At 50.1% G+C, this 20,553-nt stretch overlaps 1 protein-coding gene across 1 annotated transcript in view; it reads left to right on the top strand.

The window, feature by feature from the left end:
* Nucleotides 1-20,249, top strand: part of ARMC9 (armadillo repeat containing 9) — a 417,510-nt gene extending 397,261 nt beyond the window's left edge. Inside the window, exon 25 of the mRNA XM_086944561.1 lies at nucleotides 19,418-20,249. Within this exon, the coding sequence (XP_086800687.1) occupies nucleotides 19,418-19,440 (23 nt within the window). The 3' untranslated portion in view covers nucleotides 19,441-20,249. The remainder of the gene's footprint in view (nucleotides 1-19,417) is intronic.
* The last annotated feature ends 304 nt before the right edge of the window (nucleotides 20,250-20,553 follow it).

Genomic DNA, 20,553 nt, shown 5'->3' with positions numbered 1-20,553 from the left:
GGAAGGCAGCCCCTTGGCATCACACTGAACCCCAGCTTGGACTCTGGGAAGGCAGCCCCTTAGCATCACACAGAACCCCAGCTTGGACTCTGGGAAGGCAACCCCTTGGCATCACACTGAACCCCAGCTTGGACTCTGGGAAGGCAGCCCCTTGGCATCACACTGAACCCCAGCTTGGACTCTGGGAAGGCAGCCCCTTAGCATCACACAGAACCCCAGCTTGGACTCTGGGAAGGCAACCCCTTGGCATCACACAGAACCCCAGCTTGGACTCTGAGAAGGCAGCCCCTTGCCATCACACTGAACCCCAGCTTGGACTCTGAGAAGGCAGCCCCTTGGCATCACACTGAACCCCAGCTTGGACTCCAGGAAGGCAGCCCCTTGGCATCACACTGAACCCCAGCTTGGACTCTGGGAAGGCAGCCCCTTGGCATCACACTGAACCCCAGCTTGGACTCTGGGAAGGCAGCCCCTTGGCATCACACTGAACCCCAGCTTGGACTCTGAGAAGGCAGCCCCTTGGCAGCCCCTTGGCATCACACAGAACCCCAGCTTGGACTCTGAGAAGACAGATCACTCAGAACCCCAGCTTGGACTCTGGGAAGGCAGCCCCTTGGCATCACACTGAACCCCAGCTTGGACTCTGAGAAGGCAACCCCTTGGCATCACACTGAACCCCAGCTTGGACTCCAGGAAGGCAGCCCCTTGGCATCACACGGAACCCCAGCTTGGACTCTGAGAAGGCAGCTCCTTGGCAGCCCCTTGGCATCACACAGAACCCCAGCTTGGACTCTGGGAAGGCAGCCCCTTGGCATCACACAGAACCCCAGCTTGGACTCCAGGAAGGCAGCCCCTTGGCATCACACAGAACCCCAGCTTGGACTCCAGGAAGGCAGCCCCTTGGCATCACACTGAACCCCAGCTTGGACTCTGAGAAGGCAGCCCCTTGGCATCACACAGAACCCCAGCTTGGACTCCAGGAAGGCAGCCCCTTGGCATCACACTGAACCCCAGCTTGGACTCTGAGAAGGCAACCCCTTGGCATCACACTGAACCCCAGCTTGGACTCCAGGAAGGCAGCCCCTTGGCATCACACTGAACCCCAGCTTGGACTCTGAGAAGGCAGCCCCTTGGCATCACACTGAACCCCAGCTTGGACTCCAGGAAGGCAGCCCCTTGGCATCACACTGAACCCCAGCTTGGACTCTGGGAAGGCAGCCCCTTGGCATCACACAGAACCCCAGCTTGGACTCTGGGAAGGCAACCCCTTGGCATCACACTGAACCCCAGCTTGGACTCTGGGAAGGCAGCCCCTTGGCATCACACTGAACCCCAGCTTGGACTCTGGGAAGGCAGCCCCTTAGCATCACACAGAACCCCAGCTTGGACTCTGGGAAGGCAACCCCTTGGCATCACACAGAACCCCAGCTTGGACTCTGAGAAGGCAGCCCCTTGCCATCACACTGAACCCCAGCTTGGACTCTGAGAAGGCAGCCCCTTGGCATCACACTGAACCCCAGCTTGGACTCCAGGAAGGCAGCCCCTTGGCATCACACTGAACCCCAGCTTGGACTCTGGGAAGGCAGCCCCTTGGCATCACACTGAACCTCAGCTTGGACTCTGGGAAGGCAGCCCCTTGGCATCACACTGAACCCCAGCTTGGACTCTGAGAAGGCAGCCCCTTGGCATCACACAGAACCCCAGCTTGGACTCTGAGAAGACAGATCACTCAGAACCCCAGCTTGGACTCTGGGAAGGCAGCCCCATGGCATCAAACTGAACCCCAGCTTGGACTCTGAGAAGGCAACCCCTTGGCATCACACTGAACCCCAGCTTGGACTCCAGGAAGGCAGCCCCTTGGCATCACACGGAACCCCAGCTTGGACTCTGAGAAGGCAGCCCCTTGGCATCACACAGAACCCCAGCTTGGACTCTGGGAAGGCAGCCCCTTGGCATCACACAGAACCCCAGCTTGGACTCCAGGAAGGCAGCCCCTTGGCATCACACAGAACCCCAGCTTGGACTCCAGGAAGGCAGCCCCTTGGCATCACACTGAACCCCAGCTTGGACTCTGAGAAGGCAGCCCCTTGGCATCACACAGAACCCCAGCTTGGACTCCAGGAAGGCAGCCCCTTGGCATCACACTGAACCCCAGCTTGGACTCTGAGAAGGCAACCCCTTGGCATCACACTGAACCCCAGCTTGGACTCCAGGAAGGCAGCCCCTTGGCATCACACTGAACCCCAGCTTGGACTCTGAGAAGGCAGCCCCTTGGCATCACACTGAACCCCAGCTTGGACTCTGAGAAGGCAGCCCCTTGGCATCACACTGAACCCCAGCTTGGACTCTGAGAAGGCAACCCCTTGACATCACACTGAACCCCAGCTTGGACTCTGAGAAGGCAGCCCCTTGGCCTCACACTGAACCCCATGCAAAGTTGTGGTGACTGCTGACCTAGGAGGGCTCTGTTACCCCAGATTAGACATTGCTGCCTCGACCCAGCAGGTACTAGCAGTGACTTCTCACCTGCTTCTAGCCATCCTCCCCTCACCCCTTCAGCTCCAAGGTGGTGACTGGCAAGGGACTGTTGCCACTGAGGAGGATGAAAATCAAAGCTTTAATATCGACTTGAACTTGTACCGATTCCGCAATATTAGCCGCAGGCAAATCAGCGTGGTACATAGATATGAAGCTGTAACAGTAAATCCAGGCTTCCTCCTGCTGGCTGCCTTTGAGGTATGTTGGCAGTAGATGCAAGTGCAGGTCAATATTATTACCTTTGTGGCATACCCCTCAACAGAGCTGTCTGTTCCTAGCGAAGAGGCCTGTCATATTCCTACTCCAGACCACACCAGTATGGGCAAAAAGCATTCCCTTAATGTTTGTGGACCCTCATCCAGATGCTAGGCATGTGTCCGGCATTGCTCTTAACAGTGGGTGGGCTCAAAAGCACAGGAAATGCTTCCATGGCTTCATGTTTTTGAATCTTGCCAGTGGTCCTCTTGAATACAATTCCAGGAAGGTTTCTTCCCCCTAAGCAATGTTAACCTTTCTTTGAAGATTCCTGCTTGGTGTACCCAGCTGTCACTATAGACTATGGGCTAGGCCACTTCAGAGCGCTAAATGACATTCACTTTGGACTGCTGTAGCTTGTCTCTCACTCAAAACTCACGATCATTTGAGGATCTGCTGAAGTTAGAGTGAAGAAGAAGGGCCAGACTGGCAGACAGCGCTGAAACGTTCAGATGGTTTTATTTGGGAACCAGGTTATTTGGATATTTATATAGCGCAAACTCGACCCCAAGGTATCAGAGCGGTTTACATGAGCACCAGTTACATTACACCTTCATTTTCTTTAGGCACGGAGAGATTAATTGATTTTCCCAGAATCACAAGAGGTTGAGCCTCCCTGCTGTGACTCAAACCCACTCCCCCAGCTTCAAGTTTAATAGCATTGTACATCTAATGTCCATAGCCATAGACTGCCCAGAGTCCGGGGCAGTAGGAATTCCTGTTTCTGTTGCTGGGCCAAGTCCATTAAGTTGCACTGGATGCACAGTCAGTTTAAAGCTTGAGAGGCAGGTAGAAATGGGCACCAAGAGCCATTTCCACCTTCCTTTCAAGCTTTAAACTGATTGCTTTGTTTCATCTGTTCAGATGGTCAGTGTGTGCTCTGATGAACTAGTTTTATATTATGGGCTACAGCTGCTTTCTGTCTGGGACATTTTTTTTAGGTCTAGTCTACTGGCAGCGCGCATGCGCTGCTCGCGCTGCAAGGCATGCTGTATTAGAGTATGCACTCGAAGCCCCGCCCACTCTCCTCCCATATTTGTTATTAGCTTGTACCATTGTCCTTCGGAAATGCTGGCTTCTTATTCGTAAATAGGCTTGTTAGTCCCTCCTTTGAAACCGCCTTGTCTGCATTTGTTACCTCCCATAATGACTGATCCTTTCACTTGTGGCGTTATATGGTTTCCTTCATAAGTCAGTGAGCACTATTTCATTTAATAATCCTCCCTATTCCACCCACGACATCTCAGCAGGCGCTCTGGTTTTACTAATGTATTTATTTAAATTATAGCGCATCTGCTTTAAATATAGCGGCCACCTTTATTTATTTAATTAATATTGCTGACCGATTACGTAATGTAATTATTTAAATTATAGCACAACCACTTTAACTATAGCGGCCGTGCTTAATTATATATTTTATTAATAGTGTAGGCCGCTTTCGTTAGGCCCGAGCAAGTGAACATTCTGCTGCTAAGGATCTAATTGGGAGGTATTTGGCCTTCCTGTTGCACTTTTTCAGCTAATATGCAGTTTCTTTTTGCTATTTCCACTCCCACACTGAGGAAGAGGCCTTTTATCTATGTTTTAAAAACCAAAACATAAATAAAAGCCATTGTCATTTACAATGCCAATAGCTCAAACTCGTGGAATTCGAGACCTATTGCATTGCAAATGCTTGTTTTAAATTGTCTGCAGCATATGCTTTATGTCTGTTTACTTACATTATTTCATCTTTTTCTTTCCCACCTGGTTTACCCTCAGTCTTGGTGAGACCCTAGTATTCTTAATAGGGTCGAAACGCCATTAACAGAAGAAGACAGACTAAACATAGCCATGTGCATTCAGCACATTCTATATTCAGCCTTTGTTGCTCATGTGTAAAAACATTAATGTCCTCCAAAGAAACCATTTTTATTGTTTATGCTCACTTAACTGGTCACTTTGCTTCCATTTTTGGTCCTGTTTTTTTTCACATGGGGTGCTTCTTAAAACTCTCTCACTGCTCACCTAATTATTAATTATAATAATTCTTTACAATGTGTAACTTAAAATAAATGTTGGTTCGGTTGGATCAAATTTGATATCTAAATAATAATATTCTGGTTGTTCGCCCTTCTAAATTGAGAAAAGATGAAGTCTTTATAGAACAAACATCTGGTAGACTAAAAAAGTTTTTTAGAAGAATAAAGTCTGTTTCTGTATCCTACCCATGCATCACCTCCCATCTTTTTATTCATCTAATCGCCCAGATATCTATCCATGTACTCATACAGGTATCCATCTGATCTGAAAGATACAATTAGTTATGAATTCCTCACCTTAGAATTACCTCCAGGGGTCAGACTGGATCTGGAGAATTTTTCTTCAGCAGTATCACTGCGCGTCTGTAGGTGGCGTCGGTCAACTCCGCTTTCGTTGGTGGCGTCGTGGTTGCCGGAGTGGTGTTACGGTATCTACTCAGACGCCGCCCCTGCACGCTGACGTCAGTTCTTTCTTTTTCCACGCCAGCCAGTGCAGATCCAGAGAGAGCGGTACCTCGAGTAATTTTTTACTCTATTTTTACGACTTTTTGGTTGACCTCTTTTTTTAGTCGTTACTACTCCTGGTGCACAGGGATGTCATCTCGGCAGACCGGCTTTAAGCCTTGTGACTCCTGTCACAAGCTGTTGTCGGTGACGGACCCCAATCTAGTGTGCCTCTGGTGCCTGGAGCGCGACCACGACCCGAAGCTGGACCGACATCGCCCGATGTTTGGACCGGTGCCAACCGGTTCTTTTGTACCCCTGTTCTCCCCTGGTGTTCCCTATCGCCCTGACTGGCTACCGGAGGAGTGTGAGGAGGACTGGGAGGGGTCTGTGGACCCTCTGGTAGACAAGTTGGAAGAACCGGACTGGAGAGAGGAGTTGGGTGAGGCCAGTGGTCTGGACACTTCCCCAGACCTTGGCATGCTTTCTCCCCCTACCATGGCTATGGAGGAGGGTGCGTCATACGCAGCAGTGTTGTGTAGGGCGGCTGAGGCCTTAAACCTCGAGCTTCCTACAGTGGCAGTTAGGACCAACCTCCTGACAGAGTTGCCTCAACCGGCAGCAGCCTCATCGGAACCCCTGCTGCCCTTTAATGAGGCCCTTACGGATATCCTTTTGGGCACATGGTCCAAGCCTAACACAGGGGCTCCTGTGGACAGGATGATTGCCCAAAGCCACCGCCCGGCTGGGTGACCCCATTTTCCTCTCCCAACACCCCACTCCTGAGAGCTTGGTGGTCCAAGCCTCGACTTCGAAGGGCACATTCCCTACCGCTCCACCTGATAGGGAATCCAAGAAGCTGGACCATCTTGGGAAGAAAATGTTTTCTTCCTCCGGCTTAGGACTGCGGTCAGTGAACATTGCATGTCTCTTGGGCCGTAACTCCCACTTCGTGTGGGATACGGTTACGCAAGTGCTGTCACAGCGCCCGGCGGAGGCACCGGATTGTACTCACCCGTGCAGTGCCGAACCTAGAGATGCAACTAAGTTCACCATCCGATGTGGGCTGGACACCGCTGACTCACTATGCAGGACCATTTACACGTCAGTAATCCTTAGATGCTATACCTGGCTGAGGTCCGCTGGCTTTTCGGGTGAAGTCCAAGCTACTCTTTTGGACATGCCCTTTGATGGCCGTCACCTGTTTGGCGACAAAGCAGACAACGCGCTCAAGCACTTTAATGACTCCAGGGCTACGTCCAGATCATTGGGCCTCGCTTCTACCTCCCGCCCCACGCAGTCTGGTTTTTGCCCTTTTCGTGGCTATGTAAGGGGTTCTCCCACCAAGTTCCACCCAGAGCCACAGGCCTGCGTAGGCTGTTCATCCTCTGCGCAGCTGGGCATGTGGGACCCACCGTCGTGGGTCCGGGAGCCAGTAGGTTGGCCAGTCCACCAGCACCCCCTCTGCAGCAGCCTCCAGGTCCTCCTAGTCTGACCTTTCAGAGCCACCGATCGCCAGTGGGCGGCAGGATTCACCATCACCTCCTCCACTGGCTCAACATCACGTTGGACAGGTGGGTTTTGCAGTTAGTCCGAAGAGGCTACTCCCTCACCTCGATGCCACCTCAATTCCATTGCATGTCGTGGGATCACCTGACCCTTCTCCAACAGGATGTTATGGCTCTCTTGGCCAAGGGATGGTTAGGAACAGTTTTAACTAATGGACAAGACCTGACATCAGACAGCAATAACTATAGATGAACACCGTGCATGGTACAAAAATATATATAAATTTTATTCAAGAAGTATCTTTGTCATTAAAATGCAAACATTTTTGTTTTGTGTTATTCTCCGTGTATGTGTGCCTCCACTGTACATGTGATGGTCAATCTACCTATACAGAGTCATATACATTTTTGTTCATATCACAGTTCAATACATTTTAAGAAAATTCATTATTTGGGAACTGTATGGATATTGAGTCCTCGGAGGACTACCTTGACAGCTCTCAACCATGGTAGGATCCTTACAGGCATCGTAACACTCCACTACTGGAAGGCAGGCGGGACCCTCACCACAGGCTCCCCTCCATCGATGAGAGTACCCGACTTGCAATATTTATCATCTCAACCCTTGCAGGACCAACCCCAATCACCCAAGGATTACCTACCCGGATCACTCGTCTGCTCAATATCCATACCTTTACATAATTTGGCATATTAAGACAGAATCTCAAGAACATCACCTCATCTTCTGGACCACTTTTGATCTCTGTCTTCGTGAGAAACTGTACTATCCACATCCAGGTTCATTTGGATATTTACATGGCTTCCTGATGAAGGCCCTCAGCCGAAACGCGCGTAGTTGTTACATTTAGCCATGTTTTTAAACTGCAATGATTAGTGTGTTTAAACAGCCTCCATACAGTTCCCAAATAATGAATTTTCTTAAAATGTATTGAACTGTGATATGAACAACAAGCACTGGCGTTGCCAATAGGTCTCGCAGTAGGAAAGTTGGAGCTATTGGTTTTGTAAATGACATTTTATATTTATATATCGTTATTGGCATTGTCAATAACAATATATAAATATAAAATGTCATTTACAAAACCAATAGCTCCAACTTTCCAAATGCGAAACCTATTGGCAACGCCAGTGCTTGTTTTATTTCTGAATAAGAATGCCTATGAAAAATTCTGAATCAAAAATGCAAAACGAGTTTTATATAATTGTATGCAAGCCAGGCCAATTACCCTCCCGAAAATGTGTCCCATGCAAAGTTACTTTTAAATACAGGAACACAACAGGCTGTGGCACGCATTAATTCTAATTTCTTCTTTAAAAAGATCAGTTGGTGAGGTTGAGTGCCACGGGTTCAATGCCACGGGTTGAAGTCAAATAACGAAAACGAAAGCCGTGCAAAAGTAGATGGGCCGGCCAGCAGTGAAAAAAGTAAAGTTTCGGGAGAGCCTGGGGCGGGAATGCGAGCGAGGGGAGGCAGGCAGATTACGAGGGAAGCCGGATGGGGGCGGGAAAGCCTGGTGGGAGGCGTGAATGCGCGAGGGGAGGCAGGCGGATTGGGAGGGAAGCCTGATGGGGGCGGGAGAGCCTGGTGGGTGGGCGTGAATGAGGGGAGGACTGGGCTGGGCTTGCATGAAAGTGAATTGGCTGCGCGTCCAAAGGAAACAAGAAAAAAAAAACTCCACCCTCTCCATTACTGTTCAACTGGTGGCCATGTGTTCGGGAGGGAGTGGTCCGAAGAGTGTTTCAACATGCGCCTTGCGCCCCTGACATGCCATAGAAGGTTGGTGCAACCCTTCTTATGAATTACCAATTCCATGTTGGTGCAGAGTTGGAAGGACGGGGGGTTCATACTATGGGGGGCCTTTATCCTGGAGGGCAAGTTTATTACAAGAGATGAGGCCATAGAATCCTTTCAATTGGGTACGGGGAAATAACTCCAATATGTCAAAATATCAACCACAACTCGTGAGCTGTAGCCGACGCGCCACCCCACTCCAACACCCTGGCAACACGACTAGATATGGCTCATGGCTGTAGACTGATCTCCCGCAATGATAGGGCGCTCCGTGATGATTCATTGTCGACAACACTCCACGTGCAGGCCAAATGGTAGGAAATCATGGGGGGGCTCTCTAACAGCTGGGGAATGGATAAGGGTGCATGAGGGAGTACGGACAGTCAGCTCCAATGCCCGTTTCAAATTGTTGCAATATAATTTCATGCACCAAACCTATCTTACTCCACATGCTTTGAATGTTAGTTATGCTCCTTGACCAGCCAGCTGCACACGCTGCAGGCCCCGAAAGCGGATTCATACATATGGTATGGTCTTGTACTTCTCTGTTCTCTTACGGGTGGGAGGTATTGCAAAGCCTGAATAGAGCTAGGGAATTGGCGATACCATTTGAAATTTGTCAGGGAGGGGGGAGGAGGGAGTGCGATGCGAGCAGCAGCAGGGAAGGGGGCGGAGAGGAGGCTCTGATGGAGAGCGAGGTAAAGCCATGCTTTGCAGCAAACCCTAACAAGCGGAAAACGAAAGCCGTGCAAAAGTAGATGGGCCGGCCAGCAGTGAAAAAAGTAAAGTTTCGGGAGAGCCTGGGGCGAGGGCGCTCCGTGATGATTCATTGTCGACAACACTCCACGTGCAGGCCAAATGGTAGGAAATCATGGGGGGCTCTCTAACAGCTGGGGAATGGATAAGGGTGCATGAGGGAGTACGGACAGTCAGCTCCAATGCCCGTTTCGAAGGACGGGGGTTCATACTATGGGGGGCCTTTATCCTGGAGGGCAAGTTTATTACAAGAGATGAGGCCATAGAATCCTTTCAATTGGGTACGGGGAAATAACTCCAATATGTCAAAATATCAACCACAACTCGTGAGCTGTAGCCGACGCGCTACCCCACTCTAACACCCTGGCAACACGACTAGATATGGCTCATGGCTGTAGACTGATCTCCCGCAATGATAGGGCGCTCCGTGATGATTAATTGTCGACAACACTCCACGTGCAGGCCAAATGGTAGGATATCATGGGGGGCTCTCTAACAGCTGGGGAATGGATAAGGGTGCATGAGGGAGTACGGACAGTCAGCTCCAATGCCCGTTTCAAATTGTTGCAATATAATTTCATGCACCAAACCTATCTTACTCCACATGCTTTGAATGTTAGTTATGCTCCTTGACCAGCCAGCTGCACACGCTGCAGGCCCCGAAAGCGGATTTATACATATGGTATGGTCTTGTACTTCTCTGTTCTCTTACGGGTGGGAGGTATTGCAAAGCCTGAATAGAGCTAGGGAATTGGCGATACCATTTGAAATTTGTCAGGGAGGGGGGGGAGGGAGTGCGATGCGAGCAGCAGCAGGGAAGGGGGCGGAGAGGAGGCTCTGATGGAGAGCGAGGTAAAGCCATGCTTTGCAGCAAACCCTAACAAGCGGAAAACGAAAGCCGTGCAAAAGTAGATGGGCCGGCCAGCAGTGAAAAAAGTAAAGTTTCGGGAGAGCCTGGGGCGAGGGCGCTCCGTGATGATTCATTGTCGACAACACTCCACGTGCAGGCCAAATGGTAGGAAATCATGGGGGGCTCTCTAACAGCTGGGGAATGGATAAGGGTGCATGAGGGAGTACGGACAGTCAGCTCCAATGCCCGTTTCGAAGGACGGGGGGTTCATACTATGGGGGGCCTTTATCCTGGAGGGCAAGTTTATTACAAGAGATGAGGCCATAGAATCCTTTCAATTGGGTACGGGGAAAGAACTCCAATATGTCAAAATATCAACCGCAACTCGTGAGCTGTAGCCGACGCGCCACCCCACTCCAACACCCTGGCAACACGACTAGATATGGCTCATGGCTGTAGACTGATCTCCCGCAATGATAGGGCGCTCCGTGATGATTCATTGTCGACAACACTCCACGTGCAGGCCAAATGGTAGGAAATCATGGGGGGCTCTCTAACAGCTGGGGAATGGATAAGGGTGCATGAGGGAGTACGGACAGTCAGCTCCAATGCCCGTTTCAAATTGTTGCAATATAATTTCATGCACCAAACCTATCTTACTCCACATGCTTTGAATGTTAGTTATGCTCCTTGACCAGCCAGCTGCACACGCTGCAGGCCCCGAAAGCGGATTTATACATATGGTATGGTCTTGTACTTCTCTGTTCTCTTACGGGTGGGAGGTATTGCAAAGCCTGAATAGAGCTAGGGAATTGGCGATACCATTTGAAATTTGTCAGGGAGGGGGGAGGAGGGAGTGCGATGCGAGCAGCAGCAGGGAAGGGGGCGGAGAGGAGGCTCTGATGGAGAGCGATGTAAAGCCATGCTTTGCAGCAAACCCTAACAAGCGGAAAACGAAAGCCGTGCAAAAGTAGATGGGCCGGCCAGCAGTGAAAAAAGTAAAGTTTTGGGAGAGCCTGGGGCGGGAATGCGAGCGAAGGGAGGCAGGCATATTACGAGGGAAGCCGGATGGGGGCGGGAAAGCCTGGTGGGAGGCGTGAATGCGCGAGGGGAGGCAGGCGGATTGGGAGAGAAGCCTGATGGGGGCGGGAAAGCCTGGTGGGAGGCGTGAATGCGCGAGGGGAGGCAGGCGGATTGGGAGAGAAGCCTGATGGGGGCGGGAAAGCCTGGTGGGAGGCGTGAATGCGCGAGGGGAAGCAGGCGGATTGGGAGAGAAGCCTGATGGGGGCGGGAGAGCCTGGTGGGTGGGCGTGAATGAGGAGAGGACTGGGCTGGGCTTGCATGCGATGCGCGTGCATGTACACGGGCACTGCTTGAAAACCGCGGGGCTGAAAGCCCTTTGGTTTGAAGATGTTTTCGCCACATGAATTCTCGCTACGCTCGATGCGCTTGCGCGCATCGATAGGTCGCGAGACCTAAAAACTCCACCCTCTCCATTACTGTTCAACTGGTGGCCATGTGTTCGGGAGGGAGTGGTCCGAAGAGTGTTTCAACATGCGCCTTGCGCCCCTGACATGCCATTGAAGGTTGGTGCAACCCTTCTTATGAATTACCAATTCCATGTTGGTGCAGAGTTGGAAGGACGGGGGGTTCATACTATGGGGGGCCTTTATCCTGGAGGGCAAGTTTATTACAAGAGATGAGGCCATAGAATCCTTTCAATTGGGTACGGGGAAATAACTCCAATATGTCAAAATATCAACCACAACTCGTGAGCTGTAGCCGACGCGCCACCCCACTCCAACACCCTGGCAACACGACTAGATATGGCTCATGGCTGTAGACTGATCTCCCGCAATGATAGGGCGCTCCGTGATGATTCATTGTCGACAACACTCCACGTGCAGGCCAAATGGTAGGAAATCATGGGGGGGGCTCTCTAACAGCTGGGGAATGGATAAGGGTGCACGAGGGAGTACGGACAGTCAGCTCCAATGCCCGTTTCAAATTGTTGCAATATAATTTCATGCACCAAACCTATCTTACTCCACATGCTTTGAATGTTAGTTATGCTCCTTGACCAGCCAGCTGCACACGCTGCAGGCCCCGAAAGCGGATTTATACATATGGTATGGTCTTGTACTTCTCTGTTCTCTTACGGGTGGGAGGTATTGCAAAGCCTGAATAGAGCTAGGGAATTGGCGATACCATTTGAAATTTGTCAGGGAGGGGGGAGGAGGGAGTGCGATGCGAGCAGCAGCAGGGAAGGGGGCGGAGAGGAGGCTCTGATGGAGAGCGATGTAAAGCCATGCTTTGCAGCAAACCCTAACAAGCGGAAAACGAAAGCCGTGCAAAAGTAGATGGGCCGGCCAGCAGTGAAAAAAGTAAAGTTTCGGGAGAGCCTGGGGCGAGGGCGCTCCGTGATGATTCATTGTCGACAACACTCCACGTGCAGGCCAAATGGTAGGAAATCATGGGGGGCTCTCTAACAGCTGGGGAATGGATAAGGGTGCATGAGGGAGTACGGACAGTCAGCTCCAATGCCCGTTTCGAAGGACGGGGGGTTCATACTATGGGGGGCCTTTATCCTGGAGGGCAAGTTTATTACAAGAGATGAGGCCATAGAATCCTTTCAATTGGGTACGGGGAAATAACTCCAATATGTCAAAATATCAACCACAACTCGTGAGCTGTAGCCGACGCGCCACCCCACTCCAACACCCTGGCAACACGACTAGATATGGCTCATGGCTGTAGACTGATCTCCCGCAATGATAGGGCGCTCCGTGATGATTCATTGTCGACAACACTCCACGTGCAGGCCAAATGGTAGGATATCATGGGGGGCTCTCTAACAGCTGGGGAATGGATAAGGGTGCATGAGGGAGTACGGACAGTCAGCTCCAATGCCAGTTTCAAATTGTTGCAATATAATTTCATGCACCAAACCTATCTTACTCCACATGCTTTGAATGTTAGTTATGCTCCTTGACCAGCCAGCTGCACACGCTGCAGGCCCCGAAAGCGGATTTATACATATGGTATGGTCTTGTACTTCTCTGTTCTCTTACGGGTGGGAGGTATTGCAAAGCCTGAATAGAGCTAGGGAATTGGCGATACCATTTGAAATTTGTCAGGGAGGGGGGGGGAGGGAGTGCGATGCGAGCAGCAGCAGGGAAGGGGGCAGAGAGGAGGCTCTGATGGAGAGCGAGGTAAAGCCATGCTTTGCAGCAAACCCTAACAAGCGGAAAACGAAAGCCGTGCAAAAGTAGATGGGCCGGCCAGCAGTGAAAAAAGTAAAGTTTCGGGAGAGCCTGGGGCGAGGGCGCTCCGTGATGATTCATTGTCGACAACACTCCACGTGCAGGCCAAATGGTAGGAAATCATGGGGGGCTCTCTAACAGCTGGGGAATGGATAAGGGTGCATGAGGGAGTACGGACAGTCAGCTCCAATGCCCGTTTCGAAGGACGGGGGGTTCATACTATGGGGGGCCTTTATCCTGGAGGGCAAGTTTATTACAAGAGATGAGGCCATAGAATCCTTTCAATTGGGTACGGGGAAAGAACTCCAATATGTCAAAATATCAACCACAACTCGTGAGCTGTAGCCGACGCGCCACCCCACTCCAACACCCTGGCAACACGACTAGATATGGCTCATGGCTGTAGACTGATCTCCCGCAATGATAGGGCGCTCCGTGATGATTCATTGTCGACAACACTCCACGTGCAGGCCAAATGGTAGGAAATCATGGGGGGCTCTCTAACAGCTGGGGAATGGATAAGGGTGCATGAGGGAGTACGGACAGTCAGCTCCAATGCCCGTTTCAAATTGTTGCAATATAATTTCATGCACCAAACCTATCTTACTCCACATGCTTTGAATGTTAGTTATGCTCCTTGACCAGCCAGCTGCACACGCTGCAGGCCCCGAAAGCGGATTTATACATATGGTATGGTCTTGTACTTCTCTGTTCTCTTACGGGTGGGAGGTATTGCAAAGCCTGAATAGAGCTAGGGAATTGGCGATACCATTTGAAATTTGTCAGGGAGGGGGGAGGAGGGAGTGCGATGCGAGCAGCAGCAGGGAAGGGGGCGGAGAGGAGGCTCTGATGGAGAGCGATGTAAAGCCATGCTTTGCAGCAAACCCTAACAAGCGGAAAACGAAAGCCGTGCAAAAGTAGATGGGCCGGCCAGCAGTGAAAAAAGTAAAGTTTCGGGAGAGCCTGGGGCGGGAATGCGAGCGAAGGGAGGCAGGCATATTACGAGGGAAGCCGGATGGGGGCGGGAAAGCCTGGTGGGAGGCGTGAATGCGCGAGGGGAGGCAGGCGGATTGGGAGAGAAGCCTGATGGGGGCGGGAAAGCCTGGTGGGAGGCGTGAATGCGCGAGGGGAGGCAGGCGGATTGGGAGAGAAGCCTGATGGGGGCGGGAAAGCCTGGTGGGAGGCGTGAATGCGCGAGGGGAGGCAGGCGGATTGAGAGAGAAGCCTGATGGGGGCGGGAGAGCCTGGTGGGTGGGCGTGAATGAGGAGAGGACTGGGCTGGGCTTGCATGCGATGCGCGTGCATGTACACGGGCACTGCATGAAAACCGCGGGGCTGAAAGCCCTTTGGTTTGAAGATGTTTTCGCCACATGAATTCTCGCTACGCTCGATGCGCTTGCGCGCATCGATAGGTCGCGAGACCTAAAAATGTATATGACTCTGTATAGGTAGATTGACCATCACATGTACAGTGGAGGCACACATACACGGAGAATAACACAAAACAAAACAAAAATGTTTGCATTTTAATGACAAAGATACTTCTTGAATAAAATTTATATATATTTTTGTACCATGCACGGTGTTCATCTATAGTTATTGCTGTCTGATGTCAGGTCTTGTCCATTAGTTAAAACTGTTCCTAATTATCATGTTTTTCCAACCACTGTATACATCCCGAATTAGGAACTCTAGTCGGGGATACCCCTTCCTTTTTTGCATATAATCTCTTGGCCAAGGGAGCCATCGAACGAGTTCCTGTCCCCAGAAGTACGTCGTGGTTGTTATTCCCACTATTTTCTGGTGCCCAAGAAGGACAAAGGCCGGCGTCCTAGCTTAGATCTCGTCAACTGCTTCCTCCGGAAGGAGAAGTTAAAAATGTTGACATTGGCTCAGGTCCGGTCTGCCCTCGATCCTGGAGACTGCATGGTAACGGTGGACTATCATTTTCACATCCCCGTCTTGCCAGTCCATCATCGTTACCTATGGTTCATGGTAGGCCACGAGCACTTTCAGTTTCCCGCGCTCCCCTTTGGCCTTACCAGCCCCCCTTGGGTGTTCACAAAGGAGATGCGGTGGCCGCAGCTCATCTGCGCTGATCAGGGCTTCCAGTCTTCCCCTATCTCATCGACTGGATGTTGAAGGCGGGCTCGCCCTAGGCTGTCATCTCCCACCTGCAGATTATGGCCGACCTCCTGCATTGGCTGGGGTACACATCAATGTGCCAAAGTCACACCTGATTCCCTCTCAGAAGCTCCTTTTCATTGGAGCGGTTCTGGGCACAGCACAGTTTCTGGCTTATTCTCCAGAGCAGCGAGTCCAGGATATTTGGGCTATGATTCCGAACTTTTAGCCTCTATCCCGGGTTTCGGTCAGAATGACCCTGAGGCTACTGGGCCTCATGACCTTCTGCATCGTGCTGGTAGACTATGCCAGGTTCTGCCGTGGGACCTGGTTTCAGTGGGTGCAGCATCAGGGAAATCTTTCCGTTTGTGTCCAGATCTCGGAGGGCACTGCACTCCATTGCAGTGGTGGCTAACAATCCAGAATTGGGTCAATAGCAGATCCCTCTCCCTCCCCCAGCCAGAGTTTACAGTTGTGACAGATGCATCACTTCTGGGGTGGGGCGGCCACATGGGAGAGGCGGAGATCAGAGGCCTCTGGTCTCTGGCGTAGTCCGGGCTCTACATCAACCTTCTGAAGGCAATCTATCTTTCACTGAAGGCATTCCTTCCTTCTGTCCAAGGGAAAGTAGTGCAGGTGTTCACGGACAACAGCACCACTATGTAGTACTGCAACAAACCGGACGGGTGGGGTTGTGGACCCTATGTCAAGAGGCACTTCGTCTCTGGAAGTGGGTGGAGTATCAGGGCATGTCCCTGGTGGTTCAACACATGGCAGGTTCTCTGAACGCCAGTGTGGACGAACTCAGCTGCCGTTGCATGATGGATCATGAATGGCGTCTTCACTCTGAGGTGGTGCAAGGTCACTTTCAGAAGTGGGCAAAGCCTTGGTTATATCTATTCGCCACCGAAGAGAACATCCAATGGCAGCAATTCTGCACGTTGGAATTTCCAAGTCGGCACTCGCTCAGCGGCGCTTTTCGTCGCGAGTGGAGTTGTGGTCTTCTATACGCCTTTCCGCCTATACGACTTCTACCCACAGTGTTGAAGAAGATTAAGTGCGACCAGGCCCAAGTCATTCTTGGGGCCCCGAAACGTGCATGAAGAGTCTGGTATCCCGAGCTCTTGCACATGGCCATCGATCCTCCGATCAGACTGTCCCTTCGCAAGGATCTTCTGTTGCAGCAACAGGGGACAGTCCTCCACCCGAACCTGTCCAGCCTCCACCTCCTTGTGTGGAGATTGAGCGGCGACAGTTGACAGCTTTTGATCTTCCTTCCAAAGTCTGTAATGTTATTTTGGCTGCCAGGCGTCCCTCCACCAAAACGGTACACGCCTGTAGATGGAATAAGTTTGTGGCATGGTGCGCAGCAAAGGCTATGGATCCCCTTTCAGAGGTTCCCCTCTTCATTCTTTCTTTGGCCCAGTTGGGCTCTGCTCTGGGCACTCTAAAAGGCTATCTTTCGGCCATTTCAGCCTTTCTTCGACTTCCTGACCAGCCTTCTCTTTTCAAGTACCCTATTGTAAATCTCTTCCTTAAGGGTATTACTCACTTGTCTCCTCCAATTCCTTTCATAATGCCTCAGTGGGACTTGAACCTGGTTCTGACATATCTTAAGTGCACTCCTTTTGAGCCACTACATAATTGTCCTTTCAGACGTCTAACACTTAAAACTGCCTTTCTGGTCACCATCACCTCTGCTCACAGGGTTGGTGAGCCTCAGGCTCTTTCTTCAAAACCTCCTTTTCTGGCTGTTAATCCTTCCCAAAGTGGTTACCTCTTTCCACATAGGACAGACTATCACTTTGCCCACCTTCTTCCCACCCCTGCATCCTTCTAAAGAGGAGGAGAGGCTCCACCTTCTGGATACAAAATGTGCGCTTTCATTCTATCTGGATCGCACAAAACAATTCTGTGTGGATGAACAGCTCTTTGTTGGCTATGTGGGTGCCAAGAAAGGTCGGACTGTGCAGAAACGAACCATCTCTCGATGGGTCGTTCTTTCCATCAAAATCTGTTATTCCTTGGTGAAAAAGGAACCTCCAGTTGGGTTGCGTGCCCATTCGACCAGGGCGACAGCAGCCACTGCTGCTTTGGTACGTGGAGTCCCCCTTCATGACATCTGCCAGGCAACTACGTGGGCTTCATTGCACACGTTTACCAAACACTACTGCCTGGACAGTCATGTCCTGAGAGCCGGCTTGTTTGGCCGTTCAGTTCTCCAGGACTTTCTGTTATGCACTTAGTTTGCAGACCCACTCCCGGGATTGGTATTGCTGGGATATCTATTCTAAGGTGAGGAATGCATAACTAATTGTCTCTTTCAGATGAACAAGTGACTTACCTTCGGTAATGATATATCTGTAAGAGACATAGATTACTTATGGATTCCTCACCGCCCCACCCATCCTCCCTGGTCTTCGATCTGACTTTTAGGGTAAGCGACTCCCTTTCAGGGCCCTAGTTTTGTGCACCAGTGGTCAGTGTCTTGCATGGCTCTGTGTTTCTGGCGTAGAAAGTCTTGTACAGAACTGACATCAATGCACTGGGGTGGCTTCTAAGTAGATACTGTGACGTCATTCCAGTGACCGCGACGCCATAGATGAACGCGGAGTCGACTGACGCCACCTACCGATGCGCAGAGGCACTGCTGAAGAAAAATTCTCTGGATCCAGTCTGACGCCTGGTGGTAATTCTAAGGTGATTAATCCATAACTAATCTATGTCTTCCACAGATATATCCTTACCGAGGGTAAGTAACTTGTTCTTCAAGCATTCATACAAACATCTACCATTCTACCAACCCAGCCATCCTAAATTACACCTTTGCTTCTTAAATGCTCACATTATCAGGATGGTAACCACATACATCCACTACACACCACATAAATCCACTTCATATAGGTAAAAAATATTTACATTTACAACGCCCATAGCTCGATCTTCCGTTTTGCAAATAAACACTCCATTACAAACATAATCCATAAGTAAAATACATTGTCATTTAGAATGCCAATAGCTCTAACTTTCACTAATGCGGGACCGATTGCATATCAAATGCTAGTTTGTACCATCGGTCCTGTCACATTTCAGTAAATGGAGCACGTCTGGGTGTCCACATGGGGTCAGCTGAGAGGGAGGAAGGTTTTTATGGGTGAGAGGCTAATGCGTTGGCAGGACAGCAGGAATTGTGTGCAAGTCCTCCAGTGCCTCCTGCTCTATTTTTTGTGCTTTTAAACTATTGTTGATTGCCTTTTCTACGTGGTACGAAAGTGTATGTGTTGTCATATATTCTGTCTCATTTAATTTAGTTTTTAATGAGTCCTGTCCCCTGGGGTAGATAGCACTCTATAAACATTTTAAATAAATCATTATGCTTCATTTTATGCTTCTGTTTTTCTGTTGACTATATCTTTGATCCTGTCCTGCTGTTGGTCATCTAGTTGTTTTTGCTGTCCTCGAGTTAGCTTTTCCATATTTTTATATATTCTTTCATATGTCGCGTAACGTTCTATTTCTTCATATTTTCCTCTTGTTGCCTTCCCAGGTGCTATGTTTTACCTTGTTTATACTGCTCCCTATCTTCTCCTCCTCTCTATGGCTGGTATATTTATAAACTGGGTTTGGGTTTGTGTGTGTGCGCGCACACCCGTGTATGCTCTTTTGTTGATCCCAACGTTCGCTTTGACTTGGTATATCGGGCTCTCTATTCCTAAATCTATTCTCTTCTGATGTCGTTCGAAGAAACACAGAGGATCGACTGTCCTCAAATTTAGATGAAAACAAAGTCCTCTTTCCCTCTATCCACTGTAACTGATAGTGCCTCTTCTCCTTTTCCTCTGCAGGCAGCCAGTCTTACAGGAAGTGAGGACAGCAACTGTCCCCTGGGAGGAGCCGCCAAGCATCGCCTCAGGATCAAGCCAAGTTCCGATGATTGAAGCCGCACAGCAACAATTTGTTAGGAAGACACAGCGGGATCCGGCAAGCAAACGCTCAACACTGCAAAGGTTTTTCAAAGCAAGATGGGCAGACTACTTTTAGTCTTCCACAGGTTCAGCTAAGACACTCAACCTCATAAGAACCTTGAGAGAATCATGGACAACCTCTTCACTCGATCATCAAGACATCTGGGCCACTCAGCGTCAAAAGAGCCTTTGAGAGAATCAGTGACCAACTTCTTCATCCCATCAAACTCCCATCTGGGCCGCCCAATGTTAGAAGAACCATTCAGAGAACCAGCGGTCAGCATTTTCAATCCCTCATACTCTAATCTAAGCACCCAACCTCATAAGAACTGGTCAGAGCATCATGGGCAAACCTCTTTCATCCTCGATGCACCCAGCCAGACTCCTCAACCTCAAAACGACCATTCAAAGCACCAGCGGCAAGCCGCTTTAATCTTCCACCCACCCAGCCAAGCTCCTCTGACTCTCATGAACCATTGAGAACATTGATGTTGAAACCCCTGTTCGGTCTTCCATACACCTTGAAGCTCAGGAGCGAAGAGGTTTCCACGGCTCTGTAGTGATCTAGTGTACAGACAAACTATTTATCATAATTTATTTTTATAATCTTTACACATTGATGCATATCATTAGGGAGTTTCATATGCATTTAAAGCGTGAACACATATCACCCTGTGTAGTGTGGAAATAAAAAGCATTTGGATGACAAAAACTGAGTGGAAGTCTTTATATGTGCATCGTTGCCAACAGTCACTTGGGTTGCGGACAAGTGTCTGTGCGCAAAACGAAACATACCCGTGGAAGACATGGGAATACAGTGGCAATGTCCATCAGGTAGTTGCTGCTGTTGTTAGGTTCATTCTCCCACACCACATCCCCCTTCCTCCTTACTGCTTGATACATGACCGCATTCATAAATAGGAAAGAGGGAGATTTTTAAAAATAAATTGAATGAATTTATTTTCTCAATTGAATTGCTTTGAAGGGGATGCAATTTCATGGAAAAAAATAGCAAG

Source organism: Lissotriton vulgaris, chromosome 11 (genome assembly GCF_964263255.1).
Source record: "Lissotriton vulgaris chromosome 11, aLisVul1.2, whole genome shotgun sequence".
NCBI classification, from domain to species: Eukaryota; Metazoa; Chordata; class Amphibia; order Caudata; family Salamandridae; genus Lissotriton; species Lissotriton vulgaris.
This window is presented reverse-complemented; position numbering and strand designations above follow the sequence as displayed.